The sequence below is a fragment of the Macaca fascicularis genome, chromosome 1, assembly GCF_037993035.2.
Source record: "Macaca fascicularis isolate 582-1 chromosome 1, T2T-MFA8v1.1".
In the NCBI taxonomy this organism is placed as follows: Eukaryota; Metazoa; Chordata; class Mammalia; order Primates; family Cercopithecidae; genus Macaca; species Macaca fascicularis.
The window spans coordinates 169,931,008-169,952,193 of NC_088375.1; the positions used below are offsets into that span (position 1 = coordinate 169,931,008).

Here is a 21,186-nt window from a genome sequence, read left to right on the forward strand (position 1 = left end):
AGTTGACAGACTCTATAGCAAACATAACTGTACAGTGGTGTATCTTAAGAATTGCCATTACAAAAATAAAATCTATAAAATATTAATTCCCATCACATTCCTAAAGCTCACTGCATCACTGGCCTCCTAATCTTAGAATGGGAATTGGGGCAAGAACAACATTTGGGATGTCTATGCCAATTCCTTGGAGTTAAAAGCAAAAACAATATAATTTTACTTTTTGACACCTAGAAATCTCATTGCATCACTCTTTTGCTTAAATATATCCCATTAAATAAAATCCAAATTCCCTAACATGGCCTACACAATTTCAATCATCTAGTAATGCTAAATGTGCCAGCCCTATATTTTACCACTAACCCTCTCAAACTCTATGCCTCAGCCACAGTGAACTAATTTTGGCCATGCTTTTCTTTGTCTTTAGGTCTTGGTACATCTTACTACTAATGCCATGGATGTTCTACATCCCTTTCTTCCCCTTGTTTCCCTTAGCTACCATCTCTCTCCCCACGACTCAGGTGACTTCCTCTGTCTTAAATTAAAGGTTCCTGGAACGTACATCACCCAGAGATTCTGGACTCTGAAGTTGATGTGGGGTTGTCTCCCTTGAGAGAAGGGTTTGGAAGGAAAGGCACAGACTGCTCTCTCTTTCTCACGTGAAAGAACATATAGCTGAACACATGGCTGCCCAATAACAACTATATTTCTCAGCCTTCCCAGCAAGTAGCTTCCCAGCATTTGACTTAGGCTGTCGCCATGCGACCAGTCACTGAACCTCTCAAGTCTAGATTAAATATCTGTGTTTCCATAGCCTATTTTTTTTTTCCACATCACAACTTCTACAGCAGCTATCATCCATATTTTAACTGTTTATATACTTATAATTTTCATAAGATTGTAGGCAAGTATCATATATCTGCCTTGTGCATAAACAGATCTCCAACATCCAGCACAATATCTAGCAGAAAGCAGACCTTTGATGTTTGTTAAATGTATGACATTTTGTTTCCATAGATTACCTTTATCAACTATTAATGCAGCATCTTTTTTTCTGAGATTATTTTACAATATTAACATAAACCAATATATGTTTAGAGTGCTCAAAAAACCTGAAAATGGGCCAGGCGCGGTGGCTCACACCTATAATACCAGCACTTTGGGAGGCCAAGGCGGGTGGATCACAAGGTCAGGAGATCGAAACCATCCTAGCTTAAACACGGTGAAATGCTATCTCTACTAAAAATACAAAAAATTAGCTGGGCGTGTTGGCGGGTGCCTGTAGTCCCAGCTACTCGGGAGGCTGAGGCAGGAAAATGAGGTGAACTCAGGAGGCGGAGCTTGCAGTGAGCCGAGATTGCGCCACTGCACTCCAGCCTGGCAATAGAGCGAGACTCTGTCTCAAAAAAATAAAAAATAAAAAATTTTAAAAACCTGAAAATATACTTACTTTACGCTAACCTAATTCATAACTCACTTCTTCAAAAGAAAATACTTACATACCTCAAATTAATTAGCATTACGTATCTAGCTATAAAAGGTTCTCAGCAGTTTTTGCTTGCAAACATCCCAAGAAAGAGGGCTTTAATCTCCAAGAGATAGATTTAGATAGTCATCCATCCCAAAGAATAACCATACGTAAATCACAATCTCTTTTCCAATATTTATTTAAATATTTAATTTTAAATATTAAATTAACTATTTAAAATTAATTAAATATTTAATTTTAATTGTATTTAATTAATAAATATTTAATTAAATGTTAATATTTAATATTTTCATTCAAGTATCACCTGGATATAATAATGTATTAGTTATCTATTACTGTGCAACAAATGACCCCAAATTAAGTTGCTTCAAACAATACCTATTATTCTCTCAAAGTTCTGTAGATCATAAGTCCAGGCAGGCCCCATTGGGTTTTCTGTTTAGGGTTTCCCAGGGCCAAATCAAGGTGTCAGGCAAGCTAGGCTCTTATCTGGAAGCCTTAAGGAAGAATCCATTTCCACTCACTGAGGTAGTTAGCAGAATTTAGTTCTTTGTGGTGGTAGGACTGAACTAACTTTCTTGCTGGCTGTCAGCTGAAGACCCTCTCAGCTCCTAGAAACTGCTTTAACATCCTTGCCCATGCCCACTCCATCTTCAGACCCAGCAACAAACAGCTCAGCTACCCTACATACCACCACAGACTGAGTGGCTTAAACAACAGAAATTTATTTCCTCACATTTCTGGAAGCCAGAAGTCCAAGTCAAGGTTCCAGCTGATTCAACTTCTGGCTGGCTTGCAGGCAGCCACATTCTCACTATGTCCTCACATGGCCTTTCCTTGGTGTATGAGTGCAGAGACCAAGTTCTCTGGTGTCTCTTCTTATAAGGACACTAATCCTATCAGATCAGGAACCCACCCTTATGACTTCATTTCATCTTAATTACTTCCTTAGTGGCCCCATCTCCAAATACTGTAACACTGGGGGTTAGGGCTTCAACATATCAATTTGGAGACAGACACAAACATTCAGTCTAAAATAGGCATCTTCATGAAACGGCTGATTCTATGGCTGGAGCACAGAAACTACAAAATAAGATGCAATGTCCTGTTGTGTCGAAAACAAAGGACATACTCAGTGAATGCTGGGGACACGTCAAAAGGACATAGGACCCTTCCCTTAAGTGTATGCTGGAATTAATGTCTTATTTCCAAAGAACAGTGAATGGGAAAAATAGTATCTTTACAGAGGAGTGACTTAGCAGACATCCCCTTAAGCAAATGATCAAGGTTAACATCACCAGCGCTAAGTCATGTGAATGTCATGTACCCCCTGATATGATGTCATCGGAAGCTACTTCACCTCTGTGGTATTCCTCCCCAAAACCTATAACCCCAATCTTATCTTGAGAAAAACCTCCTACAAACCCAAATTAAGGGTCATTCTAAAAGATACCCAAACAAAACCGTCAGGGTCATAGGAGATAAGAAAAGACTGAGAAAGTGTCACAGAATGGGGACCAAGGAGATACGATAACTAAGTGCAATGATGCGTCTCAGACTGAATCATGGAACATAGTGAAAAACTAATGAAATCTAAAATAGAGTCTGTAATTTAGTTAAAATAACATACCAGTGTTGATTTCTAAGTTTTGACTGATGTACATTGGTTATATAAGATGTAACATCAGGGGAAACTGGGTAAGGGATACATGGGAACTCTATGTGCTATCTTTGCAACTCTTTCTGCAAATCTAAAATCACTCCAAAATAAAAAGCTTATTCAATAAGAAGACACAGGGGCCAACTTGAAGCTCCCACTGTCCAAATCTAAAACAAAACATCAAAATAAGTAATGGTAATAGGAATGGAGCATAACTATATAGGAAACCATGAGCCTATATTGTTATAAATAAATGAATAAACTGAATGCTTGAAGGGGGATAGGACACTTAAACAGTCTCAAAGCATTTCCCATCAAAATCCTTATTGATTACAAGTGGAAAACTTTACATGGAGATGCCTGGCAGACACCACTTTAATCAAAGGGAATCAAAGTGATCAAAGTGAACTTTATCAGACAAATGTAAAACACGTACCACCTTGTGATGTTCCTGCTAAAGACATACAACTTGACTCTAATCATGAAGAAACATCATACAGACCAAAATGGAAAGACATTCTATAAAAACTAAGTGCAATATGTGATCTGAACTGAATCCTTTCGCTGTAAAGGACATTGATGGGACAACTGCCAAAACTTAAATGCATCTGAGGATTGGGAGGCAGTAGGGTGACTTTGAGGGTAGCACTGTAGTTATGTTGGAAGTTGTCCTAGTTTGTAGGAAATACACAATAAAGTATTCAGGGTGGTTGGGCATTGGGTCAGCACTCTCAAATAGTTCTGGGGAAAAACGTTCTTTACGCTACACTTAAAACATTTCTGGAAGTCTGAGATTATTTCAAAATGTAAAACTTCCCAGATTCACATGTTCTTGTTTATTGCCATCATTTTCTAGTCTAGTTCTGGCTACAAAAAACAAAACAAAATAAAAACTACGAAGCATAAAGTCAGAGAAATGAAGACTACTTGGAATCGAAAGCAAGTAGTTAAACTGGTAGGGTAATAGAACATCCAAAGTCCAGGAAATAAAGGCAAGCCAGGAACTAAGAGCAGATAATCACGGCAGTGGGTTGAGGAAAGATAAAAACCAATTGTCCAAGGGTAGAGCAGATAGGGTGGGGTACGGTAGAGGCATGAGAGAGTAGCAGGAAGAGAGACAATGAAAGCATGTACAAATACAGATTCAAACAAATTTCAATGAATCTAATGCTATTTTTGGCATTCACATGGAAATAAAAATGTAACAGTAAGCCTCAAACACACAAAGAAAATGCCTTAACATAGGGAAGTATGAAATAAGTTTACAAACCTAAAGATAACAGTAGCAAATAAACAAAAAATTAAGCACCAAATACCTAGAAGACAAGTTTAGGGGCTCACAATGAGTTGCATCCCTAAAATCTAACAAAAGAGAAACTTATATTCTTGCTAAGAAATAAAGAAATACTTATTGTGAAAACATTAAACAGAATGGATAATATTCTTTGTTTTAAAGAGAAACATTCTTTGCATCAATGTTTGACTCTTAATAAATGTTAAGGAGGAAATATTACATTGTAACTTCTTGAAAATCTCTTTAAAAATTTACTTTGTTGAGCATCCACCCTGGGCAAGGCACAGAACCTAAAACGTCAGTTGTGGGCTGCTGAGTGACCAGAGAGAAATAAGCTTTTGCATCAAATATGAAGTAGCATGGTTGATTTGTTTAAAAAGAAAATTATTGAGCCTGATTTATATTCTTGCCCAGAGAGAGGATCACTACTCAAACCCCCATGCATAAATGTGGCCTACAGAAGTTTCTGATGAAAACTCTCCTGAAGCAACAGCTTCGGATCTGCCCAAATGGTCCCTACTCAGGTAAAGTCCCAAAGACATGACTAAAATTTTGTTGGCCTGCAACAGCACTTTTCAACCTAGGGTCTACAATCCCCTAATGAGATCAGGGATAAGTTAGAAGAGATCCATACCCCCTTGAAATAATATGCAAATTTTGCGTGCTTATGAATATTAGCACTTTCTTGGAGAGAGGGTTTATAGCTTTCAACAGACTCTTAAGCTATAAACAGTTGACTGATTGAATAATTATAAGTGAATGGAGAGAGTTCCCTGCCAAAAAAGCTAACAGTGTTACACTGCAAAATTTATTTAACAAATCAATCCTGAGAGTGTGCTGTGGGTCACAAGTATCAATGGAAGTAGAGCATTTTAGAAAAAGGTGGGGAGTAGTCTGCTTCTTTTACATTTCTCTTGAAACAGTATGTCAGTTTCTAGGTGACACATTGAGGATACAAAGGTAAACACTACCCGATCCTTGCCCTTTGAAACACTAACAATATAGCTGCGTACAGAGGAATTATAATACAATGGGAGATAAGGATATGAGCTTTGGAATCAAACAGAATCAGTTCTCCACTCTACCACCAATTAGTTGAATGATCTTGGGCAAATTGTTTGACATTAACTTTGCATCTTTGTTTCTCTATCAATAAAATGGGAATAAGAAATTCCAATCTTACAGTCTTAAAATGAGGATTAAATATAATATTAAAACAACTCTAAGTATGGTGCCTGGCCATGGTAGGCACCTGAAAAAACAAAGGTTATTATTATTATAGACATCCAGAGGAAAGAGAAATTTGTTCTGGCTGGGGATTATAGGGAGATCTCAACTAGACTACCATACTCAATTTTGGGTACCATATTTTAAAAGACACAAAGACAAAGTGGTAATGATGTGTATTCAGAGAAAAATAAACAAAATGGTAAGGAAACTTGGAATCATGTCCTAAAAACTACTCATTTGAAGGAATTTAAGTTATCAGTTAAAAGGGAGAATACTGTAAATTCTCTATGTTGCCAGAGGGTAGACATTGGATCAAGACTTCAAGTGAATAAATTTTATATATTAAATATAAATAAGACCTTTATAACAAAGAAAGTTGTCTGAAGATGGGGTAGGATAACTTATTTGTGGGGATTTGTTTGAAACAAAAAATATTTTTTTTAAAAAAAGCCAAACACGGTGGCTTACACCTATAATCCCAACAGTTTGGGAGGCCAAGCAGGGCAGATTGGTTGAGCCTAGGAGTTTGAGACCAGCCTGAGCAACATGGCAAAATCCCCTCTCTAGAAAAAAATACAAAATACTAGCCAGCATGGTAACACGCATCTGCGGTCCCAGACACTCAGGAAACTGAGGTGGAAGGATTGCTCAAGGGCGGAAGGTCGATGCTGCAGTGAGGCATGATTCTGCCACTGCACTCCAGCCTGTTAATTTGGGATACTATTGGTTGGTAGTAACAAAAGATCCAACTTGAAATAAGTGAAACAATAAAAGGGATTTAGTGGCTTGCATATATATGAAGTCCAGAGGTAGGTTAAGTTTCAGATATAGTTCGATCAGGGCTCCAGCTCAGCTTCTCTACATTTTCCCCACCAGGTCAGTCCTCCTTTGTGTGTCTGCTCCCTTAATGTCTGTCAGCTGCAGCCAGAGTCATATGTCTCTGCATTCATATTCAGTGGAGAGAAAGAGATTCACTTACTTTAACAACCAAACACAAGTCCTAAGTTTCTCTGCTAAGCCAGGCTGAAATAATCACCATGACCAAGGGACTATCATGGACTGATGGGCTTCGGTCCGGGTTATTGCCCATCTTTTAACCAATCCCTCTAGGGAAAGGGAAGAACTGTGTTCTTTCGTTTATGTCACCCCTACAGATGGGGATAGAGATTAAACCCACTCAAATCATACAGTTGCTAAAAAAGAGGTAGGTCTTCAAGGGGAAATCTGGGTGCGACTAGGATAGGCAAGAGGAAGAAAAGCGACTGAGTAGGCAACAGAATCAGGGCCCCAGCAAGTAACAGAAGATATGCTCGGAAACTAATTGGGGAGAACTTTTAAAAGAGACTATCTACAAAGATTTGAAGAAATCTTAGGCTAGCAACATTCTTGTACTCCTCCTGGGCCCAAGGAGACAAGAAGAATGGTTATGATAACCAGGAGAGCTGGGCTGTATGGAGAGAGCCACTGGATAGAAACCCACCTTTAAAGAGGAGGCAGCCAACCCACAGTCACCTGTGAATAAATGCTGGGTCAATAAATGCTCCACTCTTGCTCTCCTCAATCCTCTGATCCCCCACTAGTGGCTCTGGCCAAGTGCAACCACAAAACAGAGGATAAGAGAGCCTTGTTGGTGCAATCTACAGTACAGGTTAGCCTCCCTGGATAAGGAGGGGGTGAGAAGGGTGGAGAATAGATCTGGAATAGCAAATGGAAGCTATTCAGCACAACAACCAAGGGCTATCCTGCACATAATCATCAGCCAAAATATACAGTACTGCATAGGCAAATGTTCTAGTGATCTGATCTTCCGACTTCTCACTTATTACCCCTCTCAGTTCATACTATCCTCTTAGAGTCAGGCAATTACGTAATTAGGCAAACAAAATACAAACAGCTGAGATACATGATAAGCAATTTTAGGATTTAAAAATTTATGAATTTTATTTACATTTTAATATTCCTTGGTTTGCCTGTTTTAGCTGAGCAAGGAAAGCTAAGCATAAAGCTTTTTAAAAAACTAAATTAAATTCAAAATAAAAAATAAATTAGAAAATAAAGTAAACATTTTTAAAAAATCAAGGCTGCGCTTGGTAGCACAGGATCTGAGGCCAGGAGCTTGAGGCCACAGTGCAGTGCGCTATGATTGTGCCTGTGAATATGTGAATAGCCACTGCACTCCAGCCTGGGCAACATAGCAACACCCCGTATCTAAAAACAAAAAACAAAACCTTTTTGTCCACAAGGAAAGAAGAATAAGTGCAAAGAGAAGAATCAAGAGACAAAACTCAGGTAGTCAGTAATAGGAACCCGTTTTGCAGTAACAGCCTTTGATCAGAGTTGACTTCATTTAAATCTGGAGCTTTGTTAGATGTTGTCGTACTACTTAGTGTAATCTTACAATCATAACTTAAATAAACAATCATAACTTAAATAGAGGCTAACATGCTAACCTGAAAACTAAATACTATCTACCATATTCTATGTGAAAATATGTCACAAGTTCAAAAAAGAATTTCTAAGCATAACCCAGTCATTAACTGGGAAATGACCTATAGATGACATGAGATTTCTTTGGAATGGCTGTTAACACAGCATTTTGATGCTAACCACAAAGTATTCCTCCTCTTCTTGAATGTGTTTTCATAGCAGAGAACAGCATTTCTGAAACACTTTTCAAGAATTTCTTCCAAAACTAGAAACTCAAGGAGGCAGTGGTGTCCCAGAAATCTAGAAGTACATTTCCCTAACAGCTTTCAGTGTTCTTGTTACATTGAGAATAGGATAACAAAACACATGAAAAAGAAGTAGAACCCATAATTCAATTATGTTTAATTACATTAGAAAAGAAAATATAACAGATAATTTTTGCATAGTATACACTAAGAAAAGTAACTTTTGGAGGTAAGCTATGGCATTTTTATTTTAAAGAAAGAATAATTTCAAAACGAAAACACCCCAATATTGTCAGGAAAAAAGTAGAGAATAATAGCCCTATTTTTAAAAGAGGTAATAATTACCGAATATATTGTTAGAGAAAACAAAGTACATTTTTAAATCCCACAGTTAAAGGACATAAAATATGTAAGATAATTCTATTGTTCTTATACTGATGTAAAAAACAAACAGGAATACTTAGTTTTTAAAAATAAGATTATGACCAGCCTGGGCAACATAGAGAGACTGTGTCTCAACAAAAAATTAAAAAACATTAGCTGGATACAGTGGTGCATGCCTATGGTCCCAACATCTCAGATGGCTGAGATGGGAGGATCACTTGAGCCCAGGAGTTAAGGCGGCAGTGAGCTAGGATCGCACCACTGCACTCCATCCTCGGAGACAGAGTGATCTTGCTCTGTCTCGTTAAAAAAAAAAAAAAAGAAAAGAAAAGAAAAGAAAAAGAAAGAGCGGAAAAAAAATTAATTACGAAAAAAGATTAACTAGAGTTTCTTACATTTGGTGGTTTGTGATTCTAAAAAGTGCTTATTTGGTAATATTATGATTTCAAATGGATCTCTGTGAATTCACCATCAAGCTTCTCAAATTAACTATCATATTAGAGTACTTTGAAATGTAAGTTTATAATATCCAAAGTGAGACAATAGAATGTTTTGCTTCCTCTATTACTGATCCTGAATGTTGGCCCTAAGCACTTCACATCGTCTTCTAATTACACAACAGAATCTCTTCCAGATTTTAGGGTAAACAATATGACAAAAACAAAACACATGCACACACATAAGACCTGTAAGAAAAAAAACCTAAGGGAACACAAACAGTCTAAGAAGCAAATGCCCCTGTTTTCTCCATTTTGAAATCCCAATGACAACGATATTGAAACAGAACCAGGTTAACCATAATACAATTTACAGAAATACAATAACACATATATTAGAAAAAATATTAAAACATTACCTTAACTAATCAAAACTCTAAATTCAGTTGCAAAAGACCAGACACACACATATACAATGGCTATGAATAGGAACCAGTGTTTGCAACATCACTATTGACTATAAATGATTCATTAAAAATAATTATATTATTCAGTATAAATTACTCACTATAAATACATTCCAAAACACTAACAAAGACATAAGTATAAATATTCAAATCACAGTGGCATGAGGTACTTGGGGATCTAGGTAGTTTGATAAAGGTGGAACAGAATCCAGCGCAGGAGTGGCTGGGCGTGGTGGCTCACGCCTGTAATCCCAGCACTTTGGGAGGCCAAGGCAGGCGGATCACCTGAGATCAGGCATTCGAGATCAGCCTGGCCAACATGGTGAAACCCCATCTCTACTAAAAGTACAAAAATTAGCCACACGTGGTGCACACACCTGTAATCCCAGCTACTTTGGAGGCTAAGGCAGAAGAATTGCTTGAATACAGGAGGCGGAGGTTGCAGTGAGCCGAGATCACACCACTGCACTGCAGCCTGGGTGACAGAGCGAGAATCTATCTCAAAAAACAAACAAACAAACAAACAAAAAATGCAATGCAAGACTAATCAGAAATGAACAGAATCCAATGCGGGACTAATCAGAAACGAGACTGATAGCTGGGTGCAGTGGCTCACACCTGTGGTCCCAGCACTTTGGGAGGCAAACACAGGAAGATCACTTGAGTCCAAGAGGTCAAGACCAGCCTAGGCAACATAGAGAGACCATGTCTCCACAAAAAATTTTTAAAAAATTAGCCAGGCATGGTGGCATATGCCTGTAGTCCAGCTACTTGAGAGGCTGAGGTGGGAGAATCACTTCAGCCTGGAAGGTCAAGGCTGCAGTGAGCAGTGATCATTCCACTGCACTCCAGTCCAGGTGGCAGAGCAAGTCTCTGTCTCAAAAAAAATAAATAAAAACTAAAAAGGAATGAGACTGGAAATGTAGGCAGGGGCCAAGTCACAAAAAGCCTAAAAATCTAAAAACTGCTGTCCTATCGTTTCATGCTTTTCAAACTGAGATCTGAGTACTCCACGGTAATACAGAAATATGGAAAAACAAAAGTCAAATATAGTACATTTTCCATGTCAAGTTTATGAAAAAAATTTGGGAGTTAAATGCTGTTTTTATGTTAAATTCAATGTTACTAATAGAACATAAAATTAATATAAAATTTTCAGACAGAATACAAAACTTCAAAGCAATTTCAGTCTTGCAACAGTCTAATTCAGATTCACTGTTCTTTACTGTTAAGGACAATTTGAGGAGAAGTTTTTTTATGAGCAGGAGAGTGACATGATCAGATTTGTGCTTCGGGAGTATCCCTCAAGGGAAGCAGCATGCAGAAGGAGCTAAAATGTAAGAAACAGGACAGTAATGAAGGTAGGTGACAAACTGAAAAGTTGTAACAGTGAACAAGAGATGAAAAGGACTTGAACCAGAGCTGAGGCTGTGAAAACAAAGAGGGCCAAGAAGATTCCAGAAAGCTTAGGCAGACCAGACAGAGCTTGACTGAATGCACAGTAATTACTCAGTGAGAAAGCTTTTGAGAACTTAATATAAAGGTGTTCAGTTTTTCTAGAGCCAGTACTTCTATAAGGTATTTGATAAACATACCTCTAAAAGCTTCCAGTTAAAAATAATACTTTCAGTGTGCCTTTTAATTATAGGAACTATAAAGTTGTGGGATGCTATTATTATAAATCTGCTATACAAAAAATAAAACAAAATTTGAGATTTATGAAAACTACATTTAATAAAGAAAACACCCATATATTTCAAAGGGTAAGAAGAAATTATTGGGTTTCTACTAGTAAGTTATTAATCAGTATTTTCTAGAAACATAAATACAGTTTGAGAACTAGAGTTATGAATGTCTTTGATCCTTAAAGTGATATTCTAAAATAAAGAAATGAGGCCAGGCGCAGTGGCTCACACCTGTAATCTCAGCACTTTGGGAGGCCGAGGCGGGCGGATCACCTGAGGTCAGGAGTTCAAGACCAGCCTGGCCAACATGGCGAAACCACATCTCTACTAAAAAATATAAAAATTAGCCAGGCACGGTGGCAGGCTTACGTAATCCCAGCTACTTGGGAGGCTGAGGCAGGGAGAATCACTTGAACCTGGGAGGCAGAGGTTGCAGTGAGCTGAGGTCGCACCACTGCACTCCAGCCTGGGTGACAGAGTGAGACTACGTCTCAGAAAAAAGAAAAAAAGAAAGAAATGAATGAATAAACACAGACTCTTCTGGAAAAGAACAAGAACTTAGTATTTCAAAAATATCTGATTACTTAATGATTGAACAAAAACCCTATTAATGATTTCATAAGGGTAAATACGTAGTTTTAGCACAGGTGATTTTATGTAGGCCTTACTGGCAAAAAGACACAAAATAAAATAAAGTTAAACTTTCATTAGTAAGTTGACAGTAAAACACAGTCATAAGAAAAAGCAGACATTATAATTAAGGGAAATTGTTAAAACACAAAATACCAAAAAAAAATCATGCAGAACATATTCATGAAAATATTAGTTTAAGAAAAAGTAGATGAAATCTGAAAAATACAAATCCCAGCGTAATTATCAGAAAGCCTCTATCACTAATTAAAACTGTTCCTTTTATTAGACCCTTTGGTATATTTTTCATGTCTATTGCGAAGGGAAATGAGAAAGATACCAACAGCAAAGCAAGAATAGACAGAACGTCTTGAATTTGGGGTCTAAATATTTTTAGAATTAATGCAAGGAATTGTGATAACCAAAACAGCTGACATTCTACAAAGACATTGAGATACTTCTCTATTTCTCTTCTCCTAGACTGTCTATACAAAGAGCTGCTATTTTTTAAATTTGTTTTTTTAAAAAATGCCATCTGCTTCTTCCAAGCCTCCTCCTTCCTGAGCTCCCTTGCAGTCCTCTATTTGTATAGGCAGGGGAGGCTGCTTCCAAGAAATCAGTCCACTGCAGGTGTCCTTAACAGGTAGTATCACAAAACATTACCTGACAGATGGGAAGTGGACCATGGCGGAATGGAAAGAGTTGAAAGACAGATGAGATAAACAATATTGACAGACATTGCATTTTGAAACAAAATACCCCCTCATGCCTACGGGTTATAAGGTTATATGTTCATATTTATTGTGAAGGGCTAAGTAAGGTCTCATTACATAGTAATGGGGCATTAGTCTCATTATTTTATAAGTCACATGGAAGAACTGCCATGCAATTGTCAATAGCCAGCCCTCTTGCAATTTCATGCATCCGGTTACAGGAGGAACTACACAAGTTAGCCCAAATCCGCAACTACCAGGATAGCCCACCACACACAGTGCAATATATAAATTCAGGTTATATGTGAAACATGTGTGAACATCCAGACAGCAAAGAAATCCTGAAGAATCAAAGAAATGATTTCATGTTTTTGGTAAAATAAAAATATATATGCATAGGAAAAGAGAAAAGGACAACATCCCAGGATAACAATGGTTATCTTTAGGTATCAGAAATATGGGTAATTTCTGTGTTTCCCCTTTGTGCTTCTCTGTCTTTCCTAGCTTTCCTATAATGCGCATGCAGCTTTTGAAATCAGGAAAGAAAAAAAAAGTTAAATAGATGCAGAGTTTCTAATCTTAAAAACAACAGTTAATCTGGATTAAAGACACAGAGTCGCTATCTTTAAATCTCATCCAAGTTACTGAGGAACAAATCCTCCAGTACTGTACTTGGCATAGCAGGAGGCGGCTTCAAGGCTCCAAGGAGCGCAGCAATAACTCTATTCTGGGGCCTTAGCAAACTGAGGAGACTGAGTTGTTTCATAGAAACTTGGTCAAGTGCTGCTGCAACAGCAGCGAAACTCACTCCCAGCTCTCTCGTGCCCCTGCCCCCCTATGGCACTTCCGAGCCCCGGGGACTCTACGCGGGAGCCCCCGCTCCTGTCAAAGTGGTCCCGAAGCTTCCGCCCCCCACTACCCACCCCCAGTAAAATGTGTGCTCCACAACTCACCTCCACTCTCCTTCTCCTCCTACTCCTCTACGGGCCGTAGGAGAAGGAAAGAGCGGGCCGAACTTGGAGGCAGCAGCCCCTGATTCCCGTGACCTTGGAGAAGCCGCTTCGCCTCTCAGAGCCTCAGTTTCCCAATCTGCCCCCCTCCCTGGCAGGGCGTCTGCAGGCTAGAAACCCCAAGAGTTCCGTCAAACCGAGGGAGCCGACCACTCCCCAGGACCGCTCTGAGGCGCCCCTTATCCCAGCCTGGACACGGAGCGCCGCCCCGCCGCCCCCCGGGACGCGTCGCCCCCAGCACCGTCCCCGTACCTGGCAGTTACTGTCCTGGGGCAGGTTTTTCACCAGGATTTTCCTGCGGTTGCTCAGCTCCCGCCGCATCCGCTGCAGCCGTGCGGCGACCTCCTCAGGGGGGAGCGCGGCGGGCGCCGGGTCCGGGGCGCCCTCGTGCGCTTCGGCTGAGGGGCCCTGCCCGCGCAGTCCGGGCCCCGGCCCCGGCCCCGGCCCCGCCGCGCTGCCCAGGCCCGCGCCCCCCTCCCCGCCGCCGTCTCCCGCCGCCGCCGCCATCTTCCCGGGCGCCCCGCGGCTTTGGACTCCTCGGAGGCTCCAGGGGAAGCGGAGAGAGAAAGCGGGAGGAGGCCCGGGCGAGGGCGAGGCGGGCAGAGGCCGCAGAGTGGGCCCAACCGCGGGGAAGAGGGGCGGCGGGAGGAGGGAGGAGGGAGTAAAGAGAGGCGGCGCCGCAGCCAGCAGCCGGCTGGCGGAGAGAGGAAACCTGAGGCGCCGAGGAGGAGCCCGAGAACCACCTCGCGGGAACCTCCCCCGCCGGCCCCCGGCCCCGGCGTACAGGCGCGCCCCCGCCCGCCTCTCGCGGGTCCGCCGGCGGGGCCGGGCGCCGCCACCCGAACACCTGTGCGGGCGCGGACGGACGGGCGGGCGGGCTCCCCCTCTCCGTGAGGCCTTCGTGAACGCCTAGGGTCGAGCTCTGGGGGTTCCGGCCCCTTTGCGGTGGCTTCGCCGGGCGACTCAGCCCCAGGCGTCTGTCCCCGGGTGGCCCCCCACGTGACGCCGCAGCTCTCCCCCGGCTCCCCTCGAAACTCCCGCGCTGGGGCGGCCCAGGGATTGCGGGGACTGCGGGCGCGAACTCGGGCTTCCCACACCAGGGGTGGGGCTGGAGGGGTGGCAGGAGGGCGCCTCCCGCAGCCCGGCTGGCTCCCGACGGAAAACCCTTCTGCTGAGTTCAAGATGAGCATATTTGGCAAAGTTTGAGTTTACAATGAGATTTTCTGGGGAGTAAAAAGAGGGACATTGTGGGAGAAATTGTATGTGTTTGGTTAAACCTGATCGTAATGTATTTTGCTAGCAGTGTATGAGAGAGCCTGTGCCCTTCACCTGTCCCTCTGTCCCTGTCATGCAGTTCCTAAAATGTAAAACCTGGGTAGTTGGCGTCTGCAACATAGAAAGTGATGCTGAAACAAAAACTAGAATGGAAAAGGAGCTGTGGCAGAGGGGCTGGAGAATACGCTGCTTGGAACATTATTTTAATTGAAACTTGGAGGGAGAGTTACAGTGTAGAACTATACTTAGTCAAACGGATGTCATCAGATCAAACAATCCAGCAGCTTTTGGCACTAGGCCAAATGACCATCAGCGAAGGGAACCATGCATCTTAATTGTGTAGCATACAAGTACATTAGCAAAAAAAAAAAAAAAGACTTTAACGCTAATTTAAAAAAAACCAAGATGTTTTAAAGTTTTTTTTTTAAATACTACACATTCAGTCCTTACCATGTGCTCCCCCCAACCACACATTTCTAAATGCTTTACATATACGTATTTATTTACTCTTCATGATCATTCAGTTACGTAGGTTTTGTTTTCCTCACTTTACACGTGAGGAAATGGAATCTGTTCTGATTAATTCCAAAGCCCAATGTTCTAAATAGCATAAAATAATTCACCTGTAATCCGTCCACGCAAAAATAATGGCTGCTAATACTTGTATCATTAAAATGATATTCTGCAGTACACCCTTTTATACCACTACTATTCCTGATAACCAAAGGGTAGAAACAACCCAAATGTCCATTTATTGATGAACAGAGAAGCAAAATGTGGGATATATATATGCAATGAAATATTTTTAGCCATGAAAAGGAATTAAGGACCCCTACAAGGTGGACGAAACTCCAAAGCATTAAATGAAAGAAGCCAGAGACAAAAGGTCATATATTGTATGATACCATGCATATAAAATATCAGAATGGGTAGATTCATAGAGTGGAACACAGATTGGTATTTACCAAGGGCTGGAAGAGAAGGTAATGGGCGCAAACATCCTTAGGGAATGATGAAAATCTAGTTTTGGAACTAGACAGAGGTGGCAGTAGCCCAATAATGTGAACGTACTAAATAGTCACTAAACTATTCACTTTTAAAATGTTAATTTCATTATGTGACTATTACTACATAAAAATGTTTTTGAAAGATATTCTGTAGTTTACAGCTCTGTTTTCTGGTTTTTACAGTATGTCTCCTAAATCCCTTTATATGCCAATATATTTGAATACCATGGTTTTTATGACTGCATATTATTCTATTGAATTAAATAATTCACTTATTTCCTAGTATTAGACATGTTTATCTATAGTAAACAGCACTCAGTTTAACCCTCTATGCATAATTGAAGATCATTACTTTTCCATAGAATGAAGAACTAGAAGCAAAATTTCTGCATCAAAGAGTAAACATATTTAAAGATTTTTAGTATGTATTTCCAAACTACCTCAGTTTTACCTATCACAAGCATTGTATGATAGCACTTATTTCTCTGCTTGCATCCATGATATTCTAATATCAAAGGAATGTATCATTTTGCTTTTAAATTGTATTCCTTTGATTTTAAAAGGTATACATTTTAAACTCCAATAAAGCCCTACCTTGTAGAGCTGACAGACTTTGAAAAGTACATTCTTTAAAGAAGCGTGAATAGCCTTAGCATAGGCTGTGACCTTGTGTCATTCATTATGTTTCACAACGTATATATTCCAAATGAATACCACCTCCTTGATATTTATTAAATGTCCCTTGTGTGGTGGATAATACATATATAAAGGCACTAAGAAGACAGAAATAGTAAAATAATGCTCCTGTACAATAGGGGCTAAGTCTCACTGAGAAAAAATTATGCAATGATTATAATTAAATATAATAAACATACAAATGGATAGTGGTCTGAATCTAACTTTAGTGATTGCTTTTGCTCCACATGTTTTCCAAAGTGCTTTTTTTTTTCCCTCAGACGGAGTCTTGCTCTGTTGCCCAGGCTGGAGTGCAGTGGCGTGGTCTTGACTCACTGCAACCTCCGCCTCCTGGGTTCAAGCAATTCTCCTGCCTTAGGCTCCCGAGTAGCTGGAACTACAGGCATGTGCCACCATGCCCAGCTAATTTTTTGTATTTTTTGTAAAGTCGAGGTTTCACCGTGTTAGCCAGGATGGTCTCGATCTCCTGACCTCATGATCTGCCTGCCTCAGCCTCCTCAAGTGCTGGGATTACAGGCGTGAGCCACCGCATTCAGCCCCAAAGTACTTTTTTTGGAATTGACTTTATAATCTATGGCAAATTATTCTGCATAGTTTCTGTGGTAGCAAATAGTCACCTCTTAGAGATGGGTTTAATTTTTGGAAATAATTAAATGTTATTTGAGGTTAAGTCTGGTGAATGAATCAGGTGTTGATTATGTTTTGGGGGTTATGATAATATAATTGCAGCTTTGGCCCCAATGGGGACATGATTACAATGTTATCAAGTTATTAAACCAATTTTATTAAGTGACTACTTGGAATTGATCCCACTCCTTGTGCAATATTGCTATATTGTATAGGGTAGTGGCTTTCAAACTTTTTTGACCCAATCTAGTGGGAAATATATGCCACAGTGGGAAATATATTTTATGTCACAATTCAGTAAACACACACACACAATCGAAATGAAGATTTCACAAAACATCACACCCCTACATCATGTAGCACATTCTAGTATTTCCTATTCTTTTCTATTCTATTCCGTTTTTAAATTGCTTGAATTACACAGTTGATTTTGCATATCACTAATGAGTCCTTACTCACATTTTGATAAACACTGCCCTGGATTTCAAATCAAGTATGTTTTACATTTGCTCAACTGTTTTCAAGGAATTAGGGGAAATGGCAGAATCTACTGGTTAAAAACAATTTAAAACTGAATTAATTGTTATTGCCACAGAAAAGAAATGGATGGAAACTGCAAAGACTTTGGAATGCCACTGTAATTCCAAAGAGTTCCTCGCATTCCAGGCTTAGCCTGACTCTTTAAATAGCTGCTTCCATGGCATACTAAAGGAACACTCTAATCTGAACTTGAAGTGGAGTACAATTATCAAGCGGCAATATATTTACCGATACCCGCAGGTAATTATCATGATCTATATAATGACCGTGTTCTTAAAATATGAGCCCTATGCTAGCTTTAGCCTTTATTTTTTAAAATATTGGTGGTAATTTTTGTGTGTTTTTAAAGTTCTGCAATTGGGGAAAACGCTAGAAATGTTTACTAAGTCTCAGTTTAATAATAATAGTAATAACAACAGCTTCTTGTATCCAAACTCTTATGCTTATATGTTATGATAATATGATGAAAATAAGTTAAGTATGTGAAAAGACCTTGTAAACTATAAACAGTACACATTATTCATTTAGCAGTATTTGTTGAATGTCTATAATGTACCAGACACTGTACAACAACACACCGGATTTGATTGATTTTTATTCAGGAATGGACTTTTCCCTGAGGAAAGTAATTGCAATTCTGTAATTGTAAATTCCGTGTCATAAGCGCTGTGAATAAAGTACTCTTTGTAGCACAGAGAGGCGTTCAATTTTGACTTAGAGGAAGCCATTATGAGGAGCTAGGTCTTAAGGACAAGTAGGAGTTTTCTAGATGAAATGGGGCAAGTACTGAAACAGGAAACAGAAAGAGGCCCAAAGGCCTCAAAGGGACTGGTAGGTCTGTTGAAGAATAAGTTTGGCATTTATGAAGACTATAGTTCTTTTGGGAGAGCAGCAGGAAATAAACGAGAAAGGTAGAAGATGTCATTCCAGTTTAAAGAAGTTGATTCCATTTTAAGTCAATACTTCAGTATGGCATAAAAGGCAGTCAAATAGAGAATTAGAACATTAGAGGCTTTGTGGCAGGGAAGTGACATGATCAGATTTGGCATTTTAAAATGTAATTCTGACAATCAAGACAATGAATTTATTGGTTCTTATGTTAGGGAGACCAGTTAGAAATCTTTTGAAACACAGTAGAAATATTTAAGGGCTTATACTGGCATAGAATAATAATAATAACAGCAATTAAGTATATAGAGCTTTACGTAGGTTAGCTAAGCTTTTATTCATTCCCTTTTTCTTTGTATTATTTCATTTAAAACCTGTGATGTAATTTCACAACCAACCTGTGATGTTGCTAGTATGTACCTATTTACCAATGAGGAATCAAAGGCAGAGAAGGTCAGGAAGGTCAGGAGCCTTGTTCGACGTCACACAGCAGGCAGGGGCCCCAGGGTTCCAATGCAAATCCATCTGCTTTTGGAGCCCAGGTGTGTAACCTTGTGTAACTGTAGCCAGAGAAGGAGCTGGATCTGTGAGACTTTTCTGAGAAAAACACATAGAGCAAAGAAGCATCAGAATATAGTGACGAGAGAGCAGGATCTAGAGTCAAACTACCTGAATTCAATTTTGTGTAACTGGAACAACAATTAGGTTGGTGCACAAGTAATTGTGGGTTTTGCCATTACTAAAGTAATGGCAAAAACCACAATTACTTGTGCACCAACCTAATATTTAAAGCATGAAAGACTGTTTTAAATGTGCTGAGCCTTAGACTCTTTCTCTCTAAAACAGAGATGATAACAAAACCTATAAGGCTATCATTAAAGGGTGTTATGAAGATTAGATGAGATTCTATCTATCATCTATCTATCTATCTATCTATCTATCTATCTATCTATCTATCTATCTATCTATCTATTTTTGAGACACAGTCTCACTTTGACACCCAGGCTGGAGTGCAGTAGCACTATCACAGCTCACTGCATCCTTGACCTCCTGGGCTCAAGCTATCCTCCGCTTCAGCTCCCTAAGTAGCTGGGATTGCAAGCATGTACTGATTTTTTTTAGAGTTAGGGTTTCACCATGTTACCCAGGCTGGCCTCAAACTCCTGAGCTCAAGCCATCTGCCTGCCTCAGTCTCCCAAAGTGCTAGGATTGCAGGTGTGAGCCACTGCTCCCAGCCGAGATGAGGTACTATCTATAAAGGGATAGCAGAGTGCTTAGCAAAAGGGCTAGACAAAAGTCGGTCATGTTGAAATATTAATAATTATAATAAATAAGTATTTTTGAAAATCTTAGGCCAGGCCCAGTGGCTCATGCCTGTTAATCCCAGCACTTTGGAATGCCGAGGTGGGAGGATCGTTTGAGGCCAGGTGTTTGAGACCAGCCTAGGCAACAAAGGGAGACTCTATCTGTACAAAAATAAAAAAAAATAAAACTCTTGGTGACCTATCGGATGTCAGCAAATAAAATGCTATATTATGCTTTCTCATATAAGAGATTGCATGGGTGTGGATGCTGCAACTGAAAGAGGTAGCAATTTAGGAAGTCATGTTACCAAACTTGATTTAGACATCTGAGCTTCAAATATTGCAGGACATATAGATTAAAAAGACCCAAAAGATTAGCATGGTGACCCACACGTATAGTCCCAGCTACTCAGGCGGCTGAGGCAGGAGGATTGCTTGAACCTGGGAGGTTGAGGCTGCAGTGAGCCATGACCACACCACTGTGCTCCAGCCTAGGTGATAGAGTGAGACCCTGTCTCAAAAAAAAAAAAAAAAGGCCAGACCCAGAAGACAGTTTAGAAACTGTAGGAGAACATGGTAGTTAAAAAATGAGGCTGGATGAGATCATCCAAGCTAAGTCTGTAGATTGATAGAGAAGTCCAAGAAATAGGACTATAGGGACCAACTTAAGAAAGGAAAGGAAGTAGAAAGTATTTGGCACTTTTGTTAAGATTCTGCTTGTACTGTTTATGTGCCCAGCCCACAAAATGAGAGCCAGGTAAAAATGAAAAAGATGTCAGGCAAAACTAGTTGGATTACATTAGGTATTATTCTCTGTATTCCTGTCGCCTCGTACCTTATTGGTGTTCAGCTCCTAATCCTTGGCCCCAGCTTCCCATGATAGCTTCTGGCACGTCACCTCCTTGGTTTCTGTGTCTTCACAGTATTGACCTTGAATGTCTTTGACTTCCTTCTTGGATCACAAGCAGAACCAACTTACCATTCACTGCTTTCTGCTACTTACCTTGCAATCTGTGTCATACCCACTATTTAAAAAACCCCAAATTAAGGGGAAAAAAGGAAATGAATAAAGAAAGAGTGACTTCAGAGAAGCCAAGGAAGCAAAAGGTTTCAAGGAGAGTGTTAATACATTCATGCAGCAGAGAGGACAAATAGAATGAGGACTATAAAGGAGATACAAT

General features: G+C 40.0%; 1 protein-coding gene across 9 annotated transcripts in view; it reads right to left on the reverse strand.

The window, feature by feature from the left end:
- Window positions 1-14,387, reverse strand: part of RAVER2 (ribonucleoprotein, PTB binding 2) — an 86,178-nt gene extending 71,791 nt beyond the window's left edge. For 6 of the 9 annotated variants that reach the window (XR_012419162.1, XR_010578016.1, XM_045386040.2 and 3 more), the window contains exon 1: window positions 13,921-14,387. Coding sequence is in view for 4 of the 9 variants with exons in the window: in XM_045386040.2 (XP_045241975.2) it covers window positions 13,921-14,175 (255 nt within the window). In the remaining 5 variants the exon portion in view is untranslated. Of the gene's footprint in view, window positions 1-13,611; window positions 13,666-13,920 lie in introns of those variants that run through there. The other 3 variants (XM_074004788.1, XM_065521126.2, XM_065521125.2) reach the window with 1 other exon arrangement.
- Between the last annotated feature and the right edge of the window lie 6,799 nt (window positions 14,388-21,186).